The 22,707-nt window shown below is 36.3% G+C and overlaps 1 protein-coding gene across 1 annotated transcript in view; it reads left to right on the top strand.

Annotated features, from left to right (window-relative positions):
* POLR3B (RNA polymerase III subunit B) overlaps positions 1-22,707 on the top strand; it is a 103,187-nt gene that overhangs the window by 45,032 nt on the left and 35,448 nt on the right. Inside the window, 7 exon segments of the mRNA XM_006092734.3 lie at positions 2,767-2,967; positions 4,784-4,946; positions 6,044-6,197; positions 8,061-8,135; positions 8,942-9,040; positions 11,846-11,973; positions 20,239-20,448. Of these exon segments, the coding sequence (XP_006092796.1) occupies positions 2,767-2,967; positions 4,784-4,946; positions 6,044-6,197; positions 8,061-8,135; positions 8,942-9,040; positions 11,846-11,973; positions 20,239-20,448 (1,030 nt within the window).

The raw sequence follows: 22,707 nt of genomic DNA, 5'->3' as shown, positions 1-22,707 counted from the left end.
CTCTTGCAATCCAGGACCCCTCGGGATGTCAGAGAGCTGGTTTCGGCCCAATCCCCGCAGGTCAGGCTGAGAGACCCCACCAGTGCAGGAATCCATGCACCGGGCCTCTGGTATATATGTAAAAGGATGTTTACAAATCACAAGTTGTCTACTTTGAAATATAGTCTACAGTTTAAATGTTATCAGTAGGAATTTTTGTTGCTATATGACTTTTATTGCCAAATTATAGTCTGTATTATACGAGGCAATAATAGGTATATTCTTTGTTTCACCGTTAATAGTCATTCTTTTCATATATATGTTTCCCCATTTTTTTCTGTAATAAAATGAGCATATTACACATAGGTTTATTAATGACAGCTTTTGTCCATAACAGTACAAAATGTTTCATTTCATTGTAGGTCTATATTCCTCAAAGGGCTATCAGTTCTTTCTCACATAGAGATAAATTCAGGCCTCTGCAGCTGCTGTGTTTCAGAGCCTCTGGCTGTTCATAAAGGGTTATCAGATAGGTTCTTGCTCCCTTTCCTAAAGTGTAACAACTATAGGTCTATCTGATAAAGTCTGGTTTACGTTTTTGTGTGCCAGACATAAAATTAGTTTTATGGATGGGATTTTGCCTCAACAAAAGATTAGTATAATGTTACACATTGATTCCCTTAATGAAAGAATTAGTGGCAGATTTGCAGTCTTTGACTTTAGAAATTTGCAGTCTATGTGAGCAGCCCTTACATTGACAGCTACATCTAAACCTGAGAAGAGCCAGGCCTTTGCGCCTATTTAGGCACATTTAGCTCTTGTGGCCCAAATTTGCCTGAAAGTAGATCCCCTGATATTTGAAGAGAAGCCTCCAGAGACCATTTAAACACATTTCTGTTAGGATTACTTTTCCTTGCTTTCCCATGATTTTCAGGTCATAATAGCTGATCTAAGTAGTTCTTTCGCCTTTAAGTAATACTGCATTATCTCCCCAAGAAGACTGCTTATTAGAAAAGTTAGTAGCAGACCTTGTTGCAGATGTACCCCAACTTGTAGACAACCAGAAGATAGTCAGCTTCTAAAATTCTGTGTTGCCATTAGTAGAATATTTTCAACAAATAAATTTTCTCAGAAGAGCGATTTTAGACCCTGTCTGTTTCTCTCTCTCCCTTTTGTAATACTCCTGCAGTATTTGTAGTATTCCTGCAGAATACTAGACCAAATTCTCTTGCTGAACATCTTGGCTTCACTCCCCATATACTTCCCTTTTGCCAGCAGCTGCTGCCTTATTTCAGTTCTGTGCAGTCTATTTATTTACCTTACTCTTACTCTTTGGGCATAAGTCAGTTCATGAAGTTCATTCTCATTCAAAGCATAAAAGGAGTTAACAGGAAAAGCAGGAAAGAAGTTAACTTATGTGATAAATGTATTTGCTTTATTTCTTTGCTTTGTAACAATAGTTTCTTAGAATTTAGCTCTTTTCCATGTTATCAAAAACTTAAGTTCTTGAAGTGATAGACTTTCACAGTAATAATGATTAAATTTTAATTTGTGATGGAGCACACTAACGTCACATATTTTAATTCAAACAAACCACCTCATCTGCTTCTGAAACCCTAGTAATTTTTCTGTGAGGGGTTTTAACACAGGATCAGTGAGTCCTCCTTGGAAATTGAATGAAAAATTTTGTGTTCATGATCTATGTGTATTTTTATCAAGAAAACAGTCATAGATTGGATCAGATTTTCAAAAGAAAAATGAAGAACCACTGTTTGGCAGATGTAATTTTTTTTCTTTTGAATCAAAGATTATTGAATTATTTTATTTTGCTTTTTTAAAAATACATATTTTTATTGATTTCAGAGAGGAAGGGAGAGGGAGAGAGAGAGAAACATCAGTGATGAGAGAGAATCATTGATTGGCTGCCTTCTGTACACCCACAACTCAGGCATGTGCCCTTGACTGGAATCGAACTTGGGACCCTTCAGTCCTCAGGCTGATGCTCTATCCACTGAGCCAAACCAGCTAGAGCTTATTTTGCTCTTTTATGCATACTATTTTCTACCATTAATTCATGTTATCAATGACTTTAAAAGTTAACAGTTTCTAACCTTAATCTTTAAATTATCATTGAGAATATTTAATACGTGCGGTTAATATAACTATTAAGTAGTATATTTAATATAATATATTTAACACATAAAAGGTAAATTAAGTTTAATATTCAAGATTTAGTTCATATGGATCTATTTTAAGATTGACATGATAGCCACAGAGGAGATATAATATTTCTTAATATGAATATATATGAAGGTTTTAGCCTTAATTAAGAAGCCTACAGTTTCTTCATTATCCCTGATAACGGCTATTAGAGTCATTTTTCTGTTGCTATATTTTTCTCTAAGACTAATTTTGGAAGACATTTAAATAATGGCACATTCCAACATGTGTAGAAATTGCTACTGTTCTCTTAGTGAGCTTATTGCTTCGAGTGGAAATCTCTAGTTGAACTCACTTGTTTGGGATATAATTAGTTCTTCAGAAAATAACTGCTTTGATGTGATAAGGTTGATCCATCAAAGCATTCTGCGATGATTTATAGGTAATATTCATTAAATTCCTAGAAAACCCCAGCAAGTGACCTGGCTAATTTTATTTTAATTGTGATATTTTGATTGCTGAATATAATTTTGTAAACATGTAGTTCCTACAATGAACTTCTCAGAGTAACTGGGAAGTATTAGAGAATTTATTAATAATCAGGGGTTCTGTGTCTTCTCTCTACAGGGAAATTGGTCTCTAAAGAGATTTAAAATGGACCGTCAAGGTGTGACTCAAGTGTTGTCTCGCTTGTCATATATATCCGCACTGGGCATGATGACAAGAATCTCTTCCCAGTTTGAAAAAACAAGAAAAGTGAGTGGTCCTCGATCGCTCCAACCATCTCAGTGGGGAATGCTCTGTCCTTCAGACACTCCTGAAGGAGAGGTAAGGTACCTGAGGGGTCTCTGTGCTGTGTCAGAGTTAATACCTGTTGGTGGTGTTCTGGTTCTGCTCCATTTCCCCAGGCCATATTCTTTTTTGGGTCAGCCACTTATCAGGCTGAGAAGTATTAATGCAGCTTGACAGGATAACATCAGTATCATTCCAGAATCAGTACCTACAGAAGCATTTGATTTAGTATCTCATCTAAATAGAAACATGGACCAAATTTTCTGGCTTGTTTAGTTAACCCAAGAATCCAACCATGCAATGGAGAGGAGACAAGAATGTGAAGGAAAATTGAGAGACCCATTATTTTACTTATGAGGAGCTCTTTTAAGCTTCTCCTTATTTTCTTTAGGTGTCCTTAGCGAACATCATAGTTGCAATTGCAGCCAACTGGGAGCACACAGCCCAAGACCTAAAGTGGATTTCAATTCAGTTATGTCGGATACACAAGCAATTACCTAAAATTAAACCAACAAGTTTAAATAAGTATTTCCACAGCACTTACTGCTTCCTGTGTCATGACCCTTTCTCCTCATGTTAACCATTGTTGGTTTCACTTGATTGTATTCGTTCTAAATTGTAAACTTCGGAAGGAAGGAACCTTGTTGGGTTCATTGATGTATGCCAAGCTCCTAGCACAGAGCCTTGTTCAGAATAAAGGCCTCATAAATATATGCTGAATGATTAAATGAGGTAATTATAACAAATAAAAGATGTAAGTTTCAAAGTGTAGGAATTTATTATGACTTGGGAGTGATGAAAAATAGTTTATGCAGGGGTATAATTTTTAGAAATTATTCTAATTTTTCTTAAACCATATGAAATTTACACTAAAATTATATAGCTTGTTAAATTTACATAAAAAAACATCTTGAGCTTTGAAACTCTAAATTTCCTAAAGGTTGCTTCACTGATCCCGATGAGATACCTATTTTGTGCATCACTACAGCAGATGGTTTTTAATAATTGAAAATGCAATCTTTACATATCTGTTTGCTATATTATATATTTACTTATATTTTTGTTTTAGATTTTGGTTGTATAGAAGTTAAAATTTTTTTATTTCCTTTTTATTTTGAATAATTTTAGACATGCAAATAGTTATAAAATAAAAGAATTTTCATAATCTTTCACCTAAATTCCCCAAATGTGAGCATCTTAAATAACGATAGCATAGTTATCAACCTCGTGAAGGTATCATTGCTAATAGTACTATATCCTATAGATCTTATTCAGATTTGTCAATTGTCCCACTAATGTCTTTTTTCTGATCCAGGATTATACATTGCTTTCCGTTGTCGTGTCCTCTTAGTCTCTTAATCTGGAGCAGTTCTTCAGTCTTTCTTTGCCTTTTATGACCAAGAAGCTTTATAGAGTACTGGCTAATTATTTTATAGACTATCTCTCATTTCAGGCCAGAAATTTTATGTGTCCATATTTATCAATGTTTTTATATAATGCATCTTAATGACTATGATGTTCTATTGTCTGGGAATAATAATTTATGGAATCATTTTCTTTTGGGGATGGTGGTGTTTATGATGCTCTCATTATTTGCACTTTCAAATAGTACAGTGCTAAGCAGTTCTGTGACTGAATCTATGTGTATACCCTTTCTTGTGACCTTAAGATACATTCCTTTGGTTAAAGGGTATGTACTTTTTTAAGGCTTTTGTATAAATTGCCAACCTGTCCCCTACATGGTTGTACTGCTTTACATTGTATCAGCAAAAAGTCGAACTATTTTTGGACACAAACTGTACTTTGTATCACTGGTGCTCATTCTTAGAAATGACTATCTTTTGTCCTTTAGGCATGTGGTTTGGTAAAAAACTTGGCCCTTATGACGCACATCACGACTGACATGGAAGATGGACCCATTGTTAGATTAGCCAGTAACCTGGGAGTAGAAGATGTGAATTTATTATGTGGAGAAGAGCTCTCTTACCCAAATGTGTTTCTCGTCTTCCTCAATGGTGAGCATACTATGGAGACATGTTGCTCATAAACAGTCTGTGGGGGAGGGGAAGGGAAGCCATTATTATTCATGTATTTAAAACACAAATATACTTTTATCCTGGGCCCGGGTTGACGTTAATTTAAAGGTATGAAAATGGTAACAAAAATCGTTATTCCATTGGCTGGATCATCCAGGTTCTGCAAGGATACAGCTATCAGAGCTAGAGGGTAACATGGCAAAGACTGGCTGCTTTCTGTACTTTTGCAGCTATCAGCATATGCACAGTGGAATAAGCCTCAACATGATATCTTTAAGTTGAAATTAAATATGTGTGGCATTCTGCAAAAATAAACAGATCAGCCCCGACAGTGAGTTGACTTATATTCAGTCACTTGGTAATCGATTGTTAACAGCTTGTGGCAAAAGGGTTCCTTTCCTTACATTCATGCTCTAGTCATTTCTTTCACCTACCCCTTGCAACCCCCTTCGGAGTCCTTCGAAACTCATTAGCAAATGTGCCCTTTCTACTTGAGATTTGGCGGTTTGGTTGCCTGTCCCCTCATCATTGTGCTCCATGTGCTCATCCTGACCACTTAGCCCCGACAATCCTCTTCCTCCCACCCTGGGAGGACTCAGTCCTTTACTGCATGGGCTGGTGAGTAGGAAAATGTCAATTCACTGACTGCCTCATTTAGTGTATCCCAGTGGCCAACATTGAGTGAGCATTACTCTTCACTTTCTGCCCGTACCTCTCTGAATCCTCAAGCTATCACATCGGCTCTTTGGAAATGGTAGAGCCAGTGTTCAAACCCAGGGGGTCTGAATCCAAGTCTGTGCCTCCAGCATGGTGCTGACAGATGAGGAAAATGAGACTAATTTTTCCAGGGCTACTCTTCTAGCATCTGGTAGGGCTCACGCTAAACTCAGGTCCCTCAGGCTGCCCTTAACCACTCCACTCTGTTGCTTCCCTACAGCCTTAGAGACTGGCTAGAGGTGTTAACAGTATTTTCAAGTGACTACTCAGTGCTGCTTATCATTTTTATTGGGTGTATATTTTAAATCCTCTTAGATTTCTTTTTTATTTCTGTCTTAAATATTCTTCTTTCTGCTTAGGTAACATCCTGGGTGTCATTCGAGACCATAAGAAGCTAGTGAATACGTTTCGACTGATGCGAAGAGCAGGATACATCAATGAATTTGTCTCCATCTCAACAAATCTTACAGATCGATGTGTCTATATTTCTTCTGATGGAGGAAGGTTGTGCAGGTATAAGTTGCTAAAAAGAGTTTTTAAGAATCTATGTTTACTTTGGAAAGAAATAGACCTTTTTATTTTTTAATCTGCTTTAACTTCTTTCATTGTTAAGATAAATTTCATTCAGTTAGCAAACACCTCATGAATATGCATCCTGGGTACTGAAGATTCAAAGACTAATGAGTCTTTGCCATCAGAGAGCTCAGCCTGCTGGCAAAAGCAAAAATAATTACTAATAACAACCAACTATGCTAGTAGTACATGATAGCCATTATTTATTATTTTAATAGATGTTTTATATATAAGGCTTTACCTTCAACCCTTTATGGTTCGATTATTATTTTCATTTAACAAATGAAGTGGGTTTTGTGAAACTAAGTAACTTACTCAAAGCTAGATACTGGTAGAGTTTGCATTTTACTGGAAAGTATTTGGAGTTTATTTGACTCCAACACTCATTGTTTTACCCACTACGTTCTATAACTATAAACTGAGTTTTGAAGGATGAATAGGATTGTGTTACTTGGAGGGAAGGAGAAAAGCTAAGGAATGGCAAGAATAAAAATCATGGATTGTGGTTAGTGCATGTAGGGTGCCAGGCACACGTATTAAGTGCTTATTTGTGGCTGACCTGGTCCATTTAGGAGGGGGGGGAGCAATGGCATTTTCTAGGTTACTCCTTTAGGATTTTCCTCTTTCCTTACATCTAAAATAATATGGCATAGTCTAAAAGAAAATGAATTCTTTTTTAGAAGTAATTTTATAATGGCATATCATAGATTTGGCAGGAAGAATTAGAATATACTGAGTAAAAGTAAAAGGTAACTGAAGTAGCTAAATGTGAACTTCTCCCTCCTACTGCTCTGTCATCACTTCTGGGTTCCTTAACCTGAACTAAACTGCAGCCCTTGAAGATTATTTCCACAAAAAGTTCACCCGGTTCATTTTTCAGCAACTTGTAATTGTACAGCTCCTCGTAACTATTTAAAAGTGCTCATTAGTCCTCCAATAGTCATTTGGATTTTAGGGTACGGGGCACAAGTGTCTGCTGGTGACTTGCTCCTCTGTAAGAGCTGCTTATCCAAATAAGAACAGCCCTTGACGTTTCAGTGCTGCATGCCATCCTTTGTGTCAGTGTTTCCTCGTGGTGGTGAAGCGCTCGGAGGCAAATCAACACTGACAGTTACAGTTTAATCTACCAGAACATGTAGACCCAAAGCTCCCTCTACCTTATACCCAGTATGCTGCTAAAATTACAAAGTAAAAAAAATTTATTCTCTGCAAACTGACTGCCACTCTTTTTGGTCATGTGTAGCTTTCGGTAGCCTGCTCTGTAGCCCAGTGATGTTTACCCTAAAGCAGATCACTCTAAACAGCTGATATTCGTCAGGCCCTCACTACAAAATGCCATTGTAAACCTCAGTGACAGCTCTTCTCTGCCCGCTAACTTCTTGGGTGGAAGATGACATATTTCCAGTATGAAATAGGAGATGCTTGTAGTATGATGCATTTACACAGTTTAAAATGTGACACTAAAGGATTTATATCCTTTTTAGACTTCATTGAGTATCATTTTTGAATTGCCTTTTCACTCATAACCAAGTATTTCCTAAGATACTTGGAAAAGTACTGGATGTGTGTACATGTATCTGTGCACACATACAGACATAGGCTGATGTGTCTGTCTGTGCATGTGCATGTGAGAGAGAGAAAAGAAGCCTCTGTGCATTCACATGTAAAAATTACCTGGTGTCCTCAAGCAGTGCAGAAATAAGTTTGCTTATATTTACAGGTCCCCGCATTTCCCTATAGTAAACTTTTTGCTGACTTAATTTTTCTGTTGAACTACTATGAATTTATTTTTTTCCATTCCAGACCCTACATAATAGTTAAGAAACAAAAGCCTGCAGTCACGAATAAGCATATGGAAGAGCTGGCTCAGGGGTACAGGTAAGTGGCCAAAAGCAAAACTTATGAGTCTCTTTAGTATTCACATGATATAATCAACAGTAACATTATTTTTTTAAAATACATTTTATTGATTTTTTTACAGAGAGGAAGGGAGAGGGATAGAGAGTTAGAAACATTGATGAGAGAGAAACATCGATCAGCTGCCTCCTGCACACCCCCCACTGGGGATGTGCCAGCAACCAAGGCACATGCCCCTGACCGGAATCAAACCTGGGACCCTTCAGTCCCAAGGCCGATGCTCTATCCACTGAGCCAAACCAGTCAGGGCAATAGTAACATTATTTTATCTGAGCTTTTAAGAATAGTATATTTTCACTTTTAATCCTTTAATTCCTCCTCACTAAATATATTAGCCTATTAAAAATCCATTTTTCACTATGTGAACTTGCTTGGATATTGTAAAATATTTATCAATTTAGATCATGAGAATTCCAGATTCTTGGTGTAAATTAGTGTACTATTAAGTGTTTGTAGTAAAAGACAGACTTTCATTAATATGTTGATATAGACACTGTGGGGCTCTCATCATATGGAGTTTCTAAAGTCATCAAAGATATTTTTAGATTGGGGACCAGATTGACAAGAATCACAGATGTTTTACTGATCGGTGATTTGTGATCATTGTATGACCCAAGAATAGCATGTTTCAAGTATCCCATTGTTCTGATACTCTCTGGGAGAGAAGGTTGCTTTGGGTAAATGAAAGCCAGATCTTCCAATATTACATATATAATATTGTAATTAAATGCTTTTTAGTAATGTATGCTTCACCAATATTTTCCCAGAAATTTTGAAGATTTCTTACATGAGAGTCTGGTGGAATATCTAGATGTGAATGAAGAAAATGATTGTAACATCGCACTCTATGAGCATACAATTAATAAGTAAGTAGGATCTGTAACAACCATAAGTAAAACCTGCTTATAGAAACTACCTTCTCGTTCCATTTCATCTTCAAATTTTCTATTGTGTCCTTTGCTAGAAGTATACTGTTTTATAATAAACGATAATCCATCATTTATCTCAATGTAAGAATATAACAAAACTGCGAACAAGTCATTTTTAGACTTAATTATCTTTCCTATGCATTTTACACTTAGTATTTATATTTTAAAAGGAATTGCTGCTCTGATTTTAATATTTAATTACTAACAAAATTGAACTAATGAATCAGGATATGTACAAGATGTATTTATCTCTTCTGGAGAGGATTTTATCAGTGGACATTTGGATTCTTATTATCAATGCAGGAATTCCCTACATAGTATGCAGTTAAGATGCCTCTAAACTTATGTGTAATATAAACATGAAATGGTGCTATGTTTACAGTGTTTCTCCTAGAACAGTGATATTTTTAGAAGCACTAGAGGACATTTATATAACTTGCTGTCTGCTGCATGTTACTGATGTACTGCTTACCTGAAATGGGACTATATTGTTAAATAGTTAGGGAGTTTGATACTACCAGCTGATAACTACTTATGTCCTCTAATGAGAAAGTACTTTTCTGTTTCCTGCTATCAAATGAAATATACTACTTTATTTTTGTCTAATTATAAGTTAGTTAATAATGCTTTTAATCAGAATTTTAATTCCTTAAAGGTATGAATCTCTCAAAGTACTTTTCCTCTCTCCTGACAAAGTTCTAACGTGTCTAAGAGTATTGGGGTTCATTCTATAACCCAACTAGAGACATAATTCAATACACAAAAAGATAAATAAGCAGGAGGTCCTCTGTCATGTGTGTTGTAACTATTCTTTTTATGATGGATTGGGTTATGTTGGAAATTACTTCTCTTCACAGGTACTATAAGCCATTGAAATGATTGAAGTTATGCTTCAGAAACACTTGAGGAAGGCATCCAGTGGTTCTCAACCTTCCTAATGCCGCGACCCTTAATACAGTTCCTCATGTTGTGGTGACCCCCAACCATAAAATTATTTTCGTTGCTACTTCATAACTGTAATTTTGCTACTGTTATGAATCGTAATGTAAATATCTGATATGCTATATGTGTTTTCCAATGGTCGTGGCCCACAGGTTGAGAACTGCTGGATAGACAGGCAACAGAGACCACAGATCCTGGATGTGATATCTGTTACTTTCAGCAAAGACCTAAAAATAATTTGGCTGCTCTTTCTCAGATATTTTCCGAATTGCTTAATCATTTAGCCAAAACTGAGTTTTCTGCAAAAATGTATTATGAAAGTAACAAAGATTCTGACATTTAGTATGTAAAGTCTTACTTTGTGTTCAATGTCTATAGTGGAGCTATCCAATAAAAATAAAATGCAAGCCACCTATATAACTTAAAATTTCTAGCAGCCACATTTAAAAAGTAAAAAAGAAACAGATGAAGTTAATTTCAGTAATTTTATTTAACCCAATATATCTAAAATGTTGTCATGTCAACATGTAATCAGTATGAAAATATGAACATATTTTACATTTTCTTTTAAGTTTTTAAAATCTGGTGTGCACTTAACAGCACATCTCAATTTGGATGCTAAATTTTATTGGAAATACTTGATCTGATCTCATTAACAGTTGAAAAAGTAGACTCACAAATGTTAAGTTGTTACAAACGTAACTAAAAGGTTTAAAATGATTGAACTAAGTTATTTCAATTTAAATATGACTTCTAAAATTTAAGGTGATTAGCCCAGCCAGTGTGGCTCAATGGTTGAGAGTAAACCCATGAAACAAGAGGCCACCGGTTCAATTCCCATTCAGGGAACATGCCTGGGTTATAGGCTTGATCCACGGTAGGAGGCATACAGGAGGCAGCTGATTGATGTTTCTCTCTCATTGATGTTTTTGTCTATCCCTCTCCCTTTACTCTAAAATCAATAAAATGTAAGGTGATTAAAATTAAGTAAAATTTTAAAATTCAGTCCTTTTGTCGTACTAGTTGTAACTTTTCAAGTGCTTAATAGCTACACTTAGCTAATGGTTATGGCATTGGCCCATCTAGGACTATAGTAACTATTCTTAAAGGGGATGTATTTCTCCCTCTAAAATGGTGATACAGCCCTAGCTGGTTTGGCTCAGTTGATAGAGTGTCAGCCTGCAGACTGAAGAGTCCTGGGTTCGATTTTGGCCAAGGACACATGTCCAGGTTGTGGGCTCAGTCCCCGGTGCGGGGCATGCAGGAGGCAGCCGATCAATGATTCTCTCTCATCATTAATGTTTCTATCTCTCTCTCCCTCTCCCTTCCTCTCTGAAATCAATAAAGATATATTTAAAATAAAATGGTGATACAACTTTCTCATTGATCTAAGTTGGAAAAGTGAAGAAAAGCAAGTTATCCATGTGGATGTTTTTGATCTGCATTCCTATATGCTTGATTAATAATTTCTTTATAAATGCTAGTTGTTGTTATTAGTAGTTAGTATATAATAATACTTTTTTATATAGACATTCCATACTGTTTTCCTTCTCTTGTATTTCTACAAATAATAGAAGCTTCTATCACTAAAAAATTTGTTTTATTATATTTTTTCAGTTTTATTTGCATCAAATTTTGTTATTGAGGTTTTATTATATAAATTTATTATATATATTTATATAAACTTAAATATTATTATCTAGATCCTATAGGGACTTAGTAATATTTTCATACCCTTTCAGTGATATTTATTTTATACTTGGTGGTGCCTAAGATGTCTATTCTTAATTAACTTGCTAGAGATACCACCCACTTGGAGATTGAACCCTTTACTCTTCTTGGAGTTTGTGCGGGCCTGATTCCATACCCTCATCATAACCAGTCCCCAAGAAACACATATCAGTGTGCCATGGGAAAACAAGCTATGGGTAAGATTCCCTTCTTGAATTTGCTTCTAAATACTGGGATAAAAGATATGTCTTTATTCTTACTTCACTAATATTGCGTGTCTGGCCAATCAGGCTTTGCTAACAACTAAGTGTTACCAAACTCAGAGGGTTGCCTATGGAATTCTGCAATACTTGCAGCTGCCCCTATCATGTCTAAAGCTTAAACAAAAATGGAGAAAACTTCTCTGAACTTGTCCCCTTGACTAAGCAAAGGGACATACAATAAATGTCACAGAATTATGAAGGGGTAAGTATGAAGAGAAAGCCCTGTGAAATGTAAGTTATTAATCCAGAGAGATGGAAGAAAGAGCAGAAAACGCAAGGTTAAGGGTGGAGAGGAAGAGGAAATAAAGATGCATGATGTGTATTAGAATGTATTTAGTAATTGTCTGGATGACAGTCATTGAACCCATTACATCCATGCAATTACTCCTATAGCTCCTGAAACATCCAATTCATGTCACACCAATTTCTGAACTCATTTTCCTTTCTTCTTTATGTTTTGCTTCCTTTTCATCCACCCATCTATTAATTTATCTGTATACCCATCTATAACATTTATTGAGCATCAACTATAGATCAGACAGTGGGGCTGAAACCTGAAAATAGAGATGAGGACACCTGTCCTCAAGGAGTTCACAGTCTAGTAAGAGAGACTAACAAATAAAATGGTAATTCATATAGTATGATAAATTCTATAATAGACCCACAGCCAGAATCTAAGGGAAGAAGAGCAGAAAGGTCACTTAAGGTTAGAGAGTAGGCTGTTTTTGAAGAGGAGAATTGAACTAAGTCTTAAAAGACACTAGTATCCTTATGAGTATGGATATTATAAGCAACCATTTCATGAGGAAGTCTTGCTACTTTGATGTGACTATTTAGTATATTATAGGTGTAGAGATGCCATATATTAACGAGTTTGGCTTTTATCTTGAAGTTGATACAAAGAGAATACGAGGCAAAAAAAGTTTTGCTTATAAACATTTTGAAATGTTTTTTTTAAATAATTTAAATCCTAATAAGTGTAATAAATTTTACTTTCATATATGTCAATGACATCAATATGACTTGTCTCTGATTTAAAGTATGGTATAAGGAGCTTCATTTAAAAAAACCTGTAAAAGGTTTTTGCATTGTGTTTGGTTTACAACCAGAATGCAGTTAGCTCTCCGTTACCAAGAATCAGCTGCAATTGACTATAATTTGACAATTAAGGAATTTTATTTCTCATTATGGATAAAGAGTCTGTATTTCTTTTCAAGTTTTTATATTGCCCTTTGGTTGGCCATAAAGAAATAAGAAGCATGTTGTCTTGCTACCATTTACCTGAATGATGTAATGCCTCGACAGTTCAGAATAATTCCCAGTGGGAAAATCTAAACAGCGGCTCATCAATTTAGCCTTTCCCATTCATTCTCGGCTGCAGTATAGGCTGATTTCCCGCTTGTGCTTCTGACTTGCTAACAAGTTGAAATATACAGTACTGAACCCTGTGTGTCATGAAAGGGCTATCACTTCTATTGGGTTTACCAAACCATTTTGTTTCATGATGTGAATCCCAGCTGAAACAATACACCTTTTGTGTAGAACCTTCAGCAGAATTAACGGAAGACTAATCACTTCATCGCTAATGCCACTCTTTAGTGTGTTTGTTTGAAGATTGAAATAGACAGGGCTGCTTCTATCTCCACTTATTGAATGGTATGTGTGTGTTTTTAAAATAAGAGACTTGAAGGAAATAAATAATATTTTTATTTTTGTAACTTCTCTCTCCACAACCCGCCCCCCCTCCCAAAGCCTTTATTTTGTGGCCATGAGTATCTGAAACATTCGGTTAGTTACCACACACAGTTAAGCAGGATCAGTGTGTACAGAAAGCCAATTCAGTGTCTGTAGAGTTCTTTTGTAGTTTTCTGTGTGAAGGTTTTTTTTCTCGTTTTGTTTTGAGTGTCATTTGCAATTCATTGTCTGTGTTTTCTGAGGTTGGTGTATTCAGCTGCTCTGACCCTGGGTCCTGCACATTTAGCTCCTTGGATACAATCCTCTGACGTTACTGCTGACGCTAGGAAGACAAAAGCCGCTGAATATCTTAAGTAATAAAAAAAAAAGCCTTTGTTACTGTTTGTTATTATAAAACACCTGACTATAAAGAAAAGCAGAGAGATAAAAGTAGGTTTAAAGTTGGCACATAATGTGGCCACATTCTCTTTGGACACTGAAATAGCTGCAGAAGTCTGAGCGAGGTCTATATGAAAAATCACAAAAGGGGAAAGGCTGACAGAGGGCGAAAACCCACTGCAGAGACCTGGATCTCTAAAGCAGACCCAGCACTTTGAGTTGGGTTTCTCTGAGTCATTTTAATTCTATGCAGTCTTGACAGCTGATTAGTCAAAGGCTCACTTTCCCGTTTTAAATATACACTGAAGACTATATGCTGTTCATCCATTAGTCCATGTGGAAGGCGGAGGACAGTAGCCCAGAATCAATTCACTGAATATTCTAGCCACTCTGGAAAATTTGCTGTTGGCCTCTCACTACAAACTCCTCCCATTGAACAGAGTAAAGAAATGAGTGAAAGTCATTTTCTGTCACTACGAAGGAGACCAAAACTAGCAGAAACCACAGAGACTGAAAGCCTTACCTTATACATGAGAGAGAGCTGACTTTAATCCAACATGAAACACCAGCAGAGGGTGTTTCTTACATCTAAGGTTCTAATAAAATTTCCATACTGCATCTTACTGTGCTATTTAGCAACACCCCTCTTCCATGGCTACGGCTCTGTTTGTTGTGACATGGTTCAGAGCAAGAATCAAGGAGACGCGTGTGGACGTGGCAAGGTCTCCAGGTCACTCACTGCTACAAGTAAAGACTGTGTGTTGGAGCTGCATTGTATGTACTCTCCCTGGCACCAGACGCCAAGTTCACATGACTCACGCTTTCTTATCTGCCTGTTTTATTAGTTGGCAGTCCTCTAATGGGGCAATTTCTCCTGTTTAAAAGGATCTTTCAGTCATTATCAGCTCTGTTAATAAATATGCATCACATACCTCCCCTAGTCTTGGCTTCTTCTCACTACCCCCTCCCCTTCAGTTTCAAATTGCTGGGGCTTTTTTTCTTTTTAACTCAGGACCTAATGCAGCTTCTGGTTTTGTTTTTGCTTTCAATAGATTCCATTCCTAAGCACATAGTCTCCTCTCTTGCATTTCCCTCTTAACAGTAGGATGGGCTGTCTGGAGATATTAAAAACACAAAATATTCAAAGATCCTCATAAAATTTTGTTTTATTTTACATTTCTTCCCCCACTTTCTGTTTGAAATTTTAAAAAGAATTCTTTACCCATTTAGGGGTACAAAAATGAAAAGATGTCTTGCTCAATTTGTCCCTGGCAGTTCTTGTTTTAGAATTCCGCTATTGGTTCAAAAAAAATTAAAATCGTTGTTAACTAATTTATGTGTAAGCTGATATAATATTTCTTGCAACTAGCATGTTAGTAATGAGTACTTATGGAGGTGAAATTAAAGTGCAGTATATAGGTCAAAGTTGGAGGTAGAAAGGGTGATATTGCAGGGTGATGGGATATATACTTTTATTACTACTATTATTAATATTAGTCATGATGAATGTTGCCACTTATTGAATACCCAAATGATATATGTGCATTTCTTCTTCTATTCATAATAGTAATGCTGTCAGATAAAATGCATGCCTTTTTTGTTTCTGACTGAAAGACAACTAAATCTTTTAAAAGATTAAATCTTCTGTGCAGTGTCATCTATAAAACTTACTAAAATTCTTCTCAACTGAAACTAATTTCTTTCCTCACTTTTTCCTATTCCCTGTGGATCATGATCCAGGTGCCTTTCCTGTTAGACTGTAGATTCTAAGCTCCTTGAGAAGACAATATGATATTGACATGAGGGTAAATATGTAGATCAATGGAACAGAATTAAGAATCCAGCAATAGACCACACATTTATGGGCAATTGTTTTTTGATGAATGTGTCAGGGTAATTCAGGGGAAAGGAAAATCTTTTCAACAAAATAAAATGTCTCTGTGTATATCTATGTAGAATAAAATGGGTATCATCTCCTACCTCATACCATACAAAAATTAACACAAAATGAATCATAGCCTTAAAAGTTAAGAGCTAATACCATAAAACTTATAGAAGGAAATGGGCAAAAACCTTCATAATCTTGAATAACTTAAGATTTGTTAGATAGAATATGAAAAGCACAAACTATAAAAAAGAAAAGAGTAAATACTTGGACTTTCTCAAAATTAAGCTTTTGCTCTTTGAAGACACTGTTAAGAATATGAAAGAGACCTTAAACCACATAATGGGAGCAAGTTATTTGCAATACATCTATCTGATAAAGGATTTGTATCCAGTATATAGAAAGAACCCCTTTCTGATAGGACAGCTCAATTAAAAGATGGAAAAACAAAAACCAGACATTTCACAAAGAGTAATAGGAATGATCAATAAGTCCATGAAAATATATTCAATATTATTAGTCATCAAGTAAATGTAAATTAAAACTGAGATACTACTACATACTCATTAGAATGACTAAAGTGAAAAGACGGACATACTGTGTTGGTTATGATGTGGAGCAACCAAAATGCACATATACTGCTCGTGAGAATGTAAAAAATAATAAGTTTGAAAAATTCTTATGCAGTTTATTCAAGTTAACCCCACCCTTACTAAACCACCAAGAAATTTCACTCCTGTGTATTTCCTCAAGAGAAATGAACACACAAAGACATGTGCATGAAGGTTCAGAGCAGCTTTATTCACAATATCCCAAAAGTGGAAGCAACCCAAATCCACCAGTAGGTGAGTGGATAAACAAAATATATATTCATATAATGGAGTAGTACTCAGCAATAAAAAGCAATGATCTGTGATACACACAACCACATGGATGAATCTCAAAATCATTATGCTAAATGAAAGAAGCAGCAGAAGAATACACGTATTGTATTTTTCCATTGATGTAATGTTCTAGAAAATGCAAACTAATCCATAATGATAAAATCAGATTAGAGGTTGCTCCTTTGGGATAGTTAGAAATGTTCTAGATCTTGATTGTGGTGGTGGTTTCACAGATGTATCTATTGGTCAGAACTCATCAATGTGTACACTTTAAATGGATGAAGTTTATTATATTCAATAATGTTGATTAAATAAAGGGAAATTGGGCAAAGGAAGACAGAAAAATAATTAAATGCATGAAACTTTTTTTCAGTATACATTTTCTTTGCTAAGTGCATTCTTACCGTTTTCATCCCACCTTAAAAATAAATTTCTTCACTATTTTAACCTACATTTAGATACCTTGCTGTGCCAACTTGTGACTTCTTAAGAAAGTTATGATCGAGAAAATATGACTTTGTAAGAAAAATTGTTCCCTGATAGTATGAAATTGACATCATTGGTGACCTACAGTTGTGGCAAAATGGGCTGTAAAAGGATAATTTAGCTTATAGATATTCTTATTGTTAATATCCTATATTATAAAAGGCTAATATGCAAATCAACGGAACGGTGGAACTACCATTCATGGCGCACACTGACCACCAGGAAGCAGACGCTCAATGCAGGAGCTGCCCCCTGGTGGTCAGTGTGCTCGCACAGGGGGAGTGCCGCTCAGCCAGAAGCCCTGAGCCGGACTTATGGCTGGCGAGCGCAGCAGCAGTGGCAGGAGCCTCTCCCGCCTCCCCAGCAGCGCTAAGGATATCTGACTGCCAGCTTAGGACATCCCCCTAAGCCATCAGTCGGACATCCCCCAAGGGCTCCCAGACTGTGAGAGGGCGCAGGCCAAGCTGAGGGACCCTCCCTCACCACAAGTGCATGAATTTCGTGCACCGGGCCTCTAGCATATATATAATGTTCTTTTTAAGGAAGCTGTAAACATTAATAGAGACATTCTAATTTGAACATGTGCTTCACCCAGACTAGTCTTATCATTTAATTTCTGTATGATATTTTCTCAAATAGCTTATTATTGGCAAAATAGCTAGCTAATCAGTTACAATTTTTATAACAATTATATGGGGTATGGTAGCATTTCAAAGTGTTTCAATATAGAAGTCATAGTTGATAAATCATATTTTAACCTGCACACCACTGTCAGTGCTGCTAAAAATGGATTTACATGTATATTCCTTCAATTTCTTTTAAAAGCCTTTAAAGAAAAATTTCTGATGAGATCACAAGCACCAAACATTTGCTAAACTGTTTTGCTGTGCATCCACTCAGTGGTCAGTTGTAATGTTCAAGAATTATGTTCTGGGCCTGATACAATTTACAACAGGATCCAGTCTCTTTCATCATTGTTTAGAGGTGCAGCCATTATGCTCCCCTGCTGCATAATAATGCTTGTCTCGGGTTTCAGAAGACATGTTTGGCAGCCTGGTGGGACAGTGGCTAAAGTATACAATTGGAGCTGAAATCTCAACATAAATTTTAAATGATTTCATGTAAAAGGACAAACTTACTGCCAGTGAACTTTACCACAGTCCAAGCAGCAGTGATTTTATTTCTAAAACAGTAAGTGATCTATTACCAGGTATCCTGTCCCTTTTATTAGTTGGCACTAACATAACATTAATTGGCAATATATAGTGTAAATTCGACAAAAAGTTCATGAGGTTTTGAGCTTAGCTGTTGTTTTTCAACTGAATTTTGATAAATTTTCTAGAGATTTAAGCACAAATATATACTGTCATAAAGAATATAATGCAGTTCTTCCGTTTCATTTACTTGACGTTTATTGAGCATCTGTAGTGAACCCAGCAATGTAGTAGGTGCTCATTTCTTTAGTACTCTACAGATTCCAGAATTTCTTTCATCACATCTGAGTAGGTTATTTTCATCCCCGAATTGAAATCACCATTGATTTAATGACATGAGTACAGAGAAAAAGGTAAAGGAAGTGGTGAGTTTTGGTGTTGGCTTGCCTTAGAGCTTAACTCCATTAAATGGCACATAGGCATCTTGAGGTATGTGGGTGTTGTGGATGTATCACTGTGGAAGCACATGCAAGAGAGAGACTTCTTAGCTACTCAAGGGGGAAAAGAAGAGATACTCCAGAGAAGTTAAGGAGGCTCAGGGGCCCACACTCAAGCTCAGCAGTAGGGTAAACATGAGTTTCCCAGTTCTAAGGTCTCTGAGTAGGAGCAAGCCCCCGAGAGTGAAAGCTTTTTTTTTTTTTTTCAGGCAGGTCTGTGAACCCTAATAAACTCCTAGAGCAGTGGTTCTCAACCTTTTGGCCCTTTAAATACAGTTCCTCATGTTGTGACCCAACCATAAAATTATTTTCGTTGCTACTTCATAACTGTAATGTTGCTACTGTTATGAATCGTCATGTAAATATCTGATATGCAGGATGATCTTAGGCGACCCCTGTGAAAGGGTCGTTCGACCGCCAAAGGGGTCGCGACCCACAGGTTGAGAACCGCTGCTCTAGAGGGAAAAGGGAGAGGCAAGTAACACTCGGATTTAATTTCATTTTTAGTTGACAGTAATACCTTTTCAAGGTCCAGTCAGATGGACAGGCTGATTGCTAATGAGGAAGAGCCCATCCCTGATTCAATGGGACCTTAGATTCCTTAAGGAAAGGCATGTCCTTTTTGTCTCCACTACTGGGCAGAGTCGGTGTTTAACTGCTTAATAAATGAATAGTTAGGCAAATGAATAAGCCTATTCTCTGCTTTCACTTTCCTCTTCTCTATTCTGTTTCTCCTGCTTTCTTTTTCATTTAAAACTTTTATAATTGTTGGTCTCTTTTTATGTTTGCCCCCTGTATAAACTCCTTGCCTCAGCCCAGGGTGTGTTCTCCAGTTACCTTCCCCCAGCAACTGGACATATGCCTGGAATATACTAGTAGTAGAACCCAATACAGAATTGTTGACTGACTTACTATATTAACCAGTGGAGACTAAAATTCCTCAACTGGGATTAATTGTATAAATCTAAAACCTGAAATTATTTAGATTAGTATACCTGAGTGCGATTTTTCTTCTTTGTGGGGAATTTTAATGTTGATGAGAAAAAAAAATGCTTTTAAAAGTTGTTAGCCACTATGAGGTTATTGCTTTTGAAATGTTTGACCTAAAGATTTTCTCCATTTCAATTAGTGAAATTAATGTGTTTATCCCTGTATTCATTGCTGCCTAATTATTTGACATAATAAAATATTGCATTTTGTTTTTTTCAATGTCAATGAAGGTACCATTGGATATAACCAGCGGAACAGAATTGATACTCTCATGTATCTACTAGCATACCCACAAAAACCTATGGTTAAAACGAAAACCATTGAGTTGATAGAATTTGAGAAACTGCCGGCTGGACAGAATGCGACAGTTGCTGTGATGAGTTATAGTGGCTATGATATTGAAGATGCTCTTGTTTTAAACAAGGCCTCCCTGGACAGAGGTAAGTGAATATTAAAAGCTCTGTCACCAAAAGTGCTTGGTACAGAATTAGATATAGGGATGATCACTGTAAAAATCACTTAGTGTCAGAATGCTAATGTCAGTTTCAAGTGATTATAATTTTATAATATACAAACAAGAGGCAGTTATGTTGTGGTGTTGATTTAAAAAAAAATGAACATTATATAGAGGTAGTTTGTTAAATGTAATCTTTTTTCTTTCTTATTTTACTTTATTGGTGACTTGAGGCAATTCCTCAGCAGAAAACATGTAAGAATTTGTTTATTTTCCAGCAGAAATTATAATAAATGAAATATGGTGGGGTTTTTTTAATATATCTAGATATATATTCAACAATAAACCTGTTTGGTAGGGTGGTAGCAATATTTGTAGGTAAAAGGCTATTTTATTTATTGTATAACTCAACCTCATAATGTTAGACCTTTTTGTTGGCATAATGATGAAAGTTTAAAAATACACATACACCAACTCTGACTTACAGTTTTTACAATTTTTTTTCTCAGTTTCTTGATAGTTTGCTTTTTCAGGTCACCACTTTATGGTTTGTTAGCCATCACCTGATCTGAAGTCTGACTTGTCTCTTCATAATCTGTATTTCTTTTTCTGCTCTCTGGCATACCCTTCCCTTCAGTCTTTGTAGTTGCTAGGCAGCCTTAATAGTACTCCTAGACATGTGTCTTTGGCATTAATGTTGGCTGCACTTAATTTATGCCTCTTTTTTTCCTCCAAATGACAACAGCCATGCTTTAAAACTGGATGTTTTCTTTTCTGATTAACTGGTAACGTTTATGTGGAAATCTGAAGACTTTGTGATATCTGTCAGAAACTCCGCAGCACAATTTAACGATTAGAGTTTACTGTCCACTAGCTTTGAAGCTACCACCTGTAAATAAAATGTCCATTTACCCTTAGAAGAAAACACTTCTTGATTTCATGCAGTTCAGATTCACACTGCACTCCAGCATGTTGCAGTTAATGGCCATTGTACGAAATCTGAAGATCATGTAATGTTTCCAGAGTAGCTGTCTCTTGGAGCAGAGTGTATTATGGCCATACACAATTTACTAGGAGCCATAATGACCAAGACCTTTTTCAAAGATACACAAATGTCTTCATCTATTGTCTACTTGTAGAAATGTGTTGTTTCATTGAACAGTCACCTTCATATTTAAAAATTACGTTAGAGCACGGATAGTTTATTTAGAAATCCACTTTTCCCTGATTGATTTTCTAAATTCACATTCTTAGATTTCTTGAAAGTGTTCTGCTTTTGCTGGAGAATTTTAAATGAAGGATTTTACAGCCATGCATGTATTTCATCAGCAATACCTAGCATTTAACCCTGAGACATTTTCCTGTTTAAGTAAACTCTTGGTGTGGCTCAGTATGTCCTGAAGAGATTAGAGAGAAAATCCAGTTTAAAATAACTACAAGGGGGTGAAGGGAGGTGAAGAGAGGGGGAAGCAATCCTGGCCAGGTGGTTCAGTTGGTTGGAGCCTCATCCCGTACAACAAAAGATTGGGGGTTCAAGTCCCCACCAGGGCATATACCTAGATGGTGGGTTTGATCCCTAGTTGGGGTGCATACAGGAGGCAACCAGTCGACATTTCTCTCTCTCTCTCCCTTCCTCTCTAAAACCAATGAAAACATGTTCTCAGGTGAGGATTTAAAAAACAAACAAAACAATAAATTAAAAAAAAAATTTTTTTAAGAAAAGAAAATCTGCTTGACCAAACCAGGGTGGGAGAAGAAACAAATCAGCCACAGAGTCTTGGGAACATATATTTAGCGTTGAAGGAATGACAGCTCTTTTGGGCAACGCTAGAGCTGATGGATCTTTTTGTGGGATTCAGTGGTTGAGTTTTTTGTCCCATCTAAAGGTGTTCTTCTGCTCATTTTGCTTATTTTTATTAATGTTTAGATCATTAGTTAGTCTCGGGCCTTTTCCTTCATCCACTAAATAAATGTGATCTAAAAATATAATCAAAGTAAACAATCTTAAGGACAGAGGTGAACTGTTTCTACCATTAAAGTCATTTGATTGCTTCTTTTCATTTTCTGTGCTCTTTGAAGAAAAATTAATTTTGTATGTGCTTCTTTGGGACTTCCTCTACATGCTAATATCAGAAAAAGAAAAACTTCCCAGGTTAGCAAAAGTGATGCACCAAAATGATTTGTAGGAGAAACCCTGGTTGATCAGTAGACTTGGTTTGTCTCAATTCTGCCACCAACTTGCTTG

The sequence above is a fragment of the Myotis lucifugus genome, unplaced genomic scaffold (genome assembly GCF_000147115.1).
Source record: "Myotis lucifugus unplaced genomic scaffold, Myoluc2.0 scaffold_103, whole genome shotgun sequence".
Classification (NCBI taxonomy): domain Eukaryota; kingdom Metazoa; phylum Chordata; class Mammalia; order Chiroptera; family Vespertilionidae; genus Myotis; species Myotis lucifugus.
Note: the sequence above shows the minus strand (reverse complement) of the source record. Positions and strands in the feature narration are given on the sequence as shown.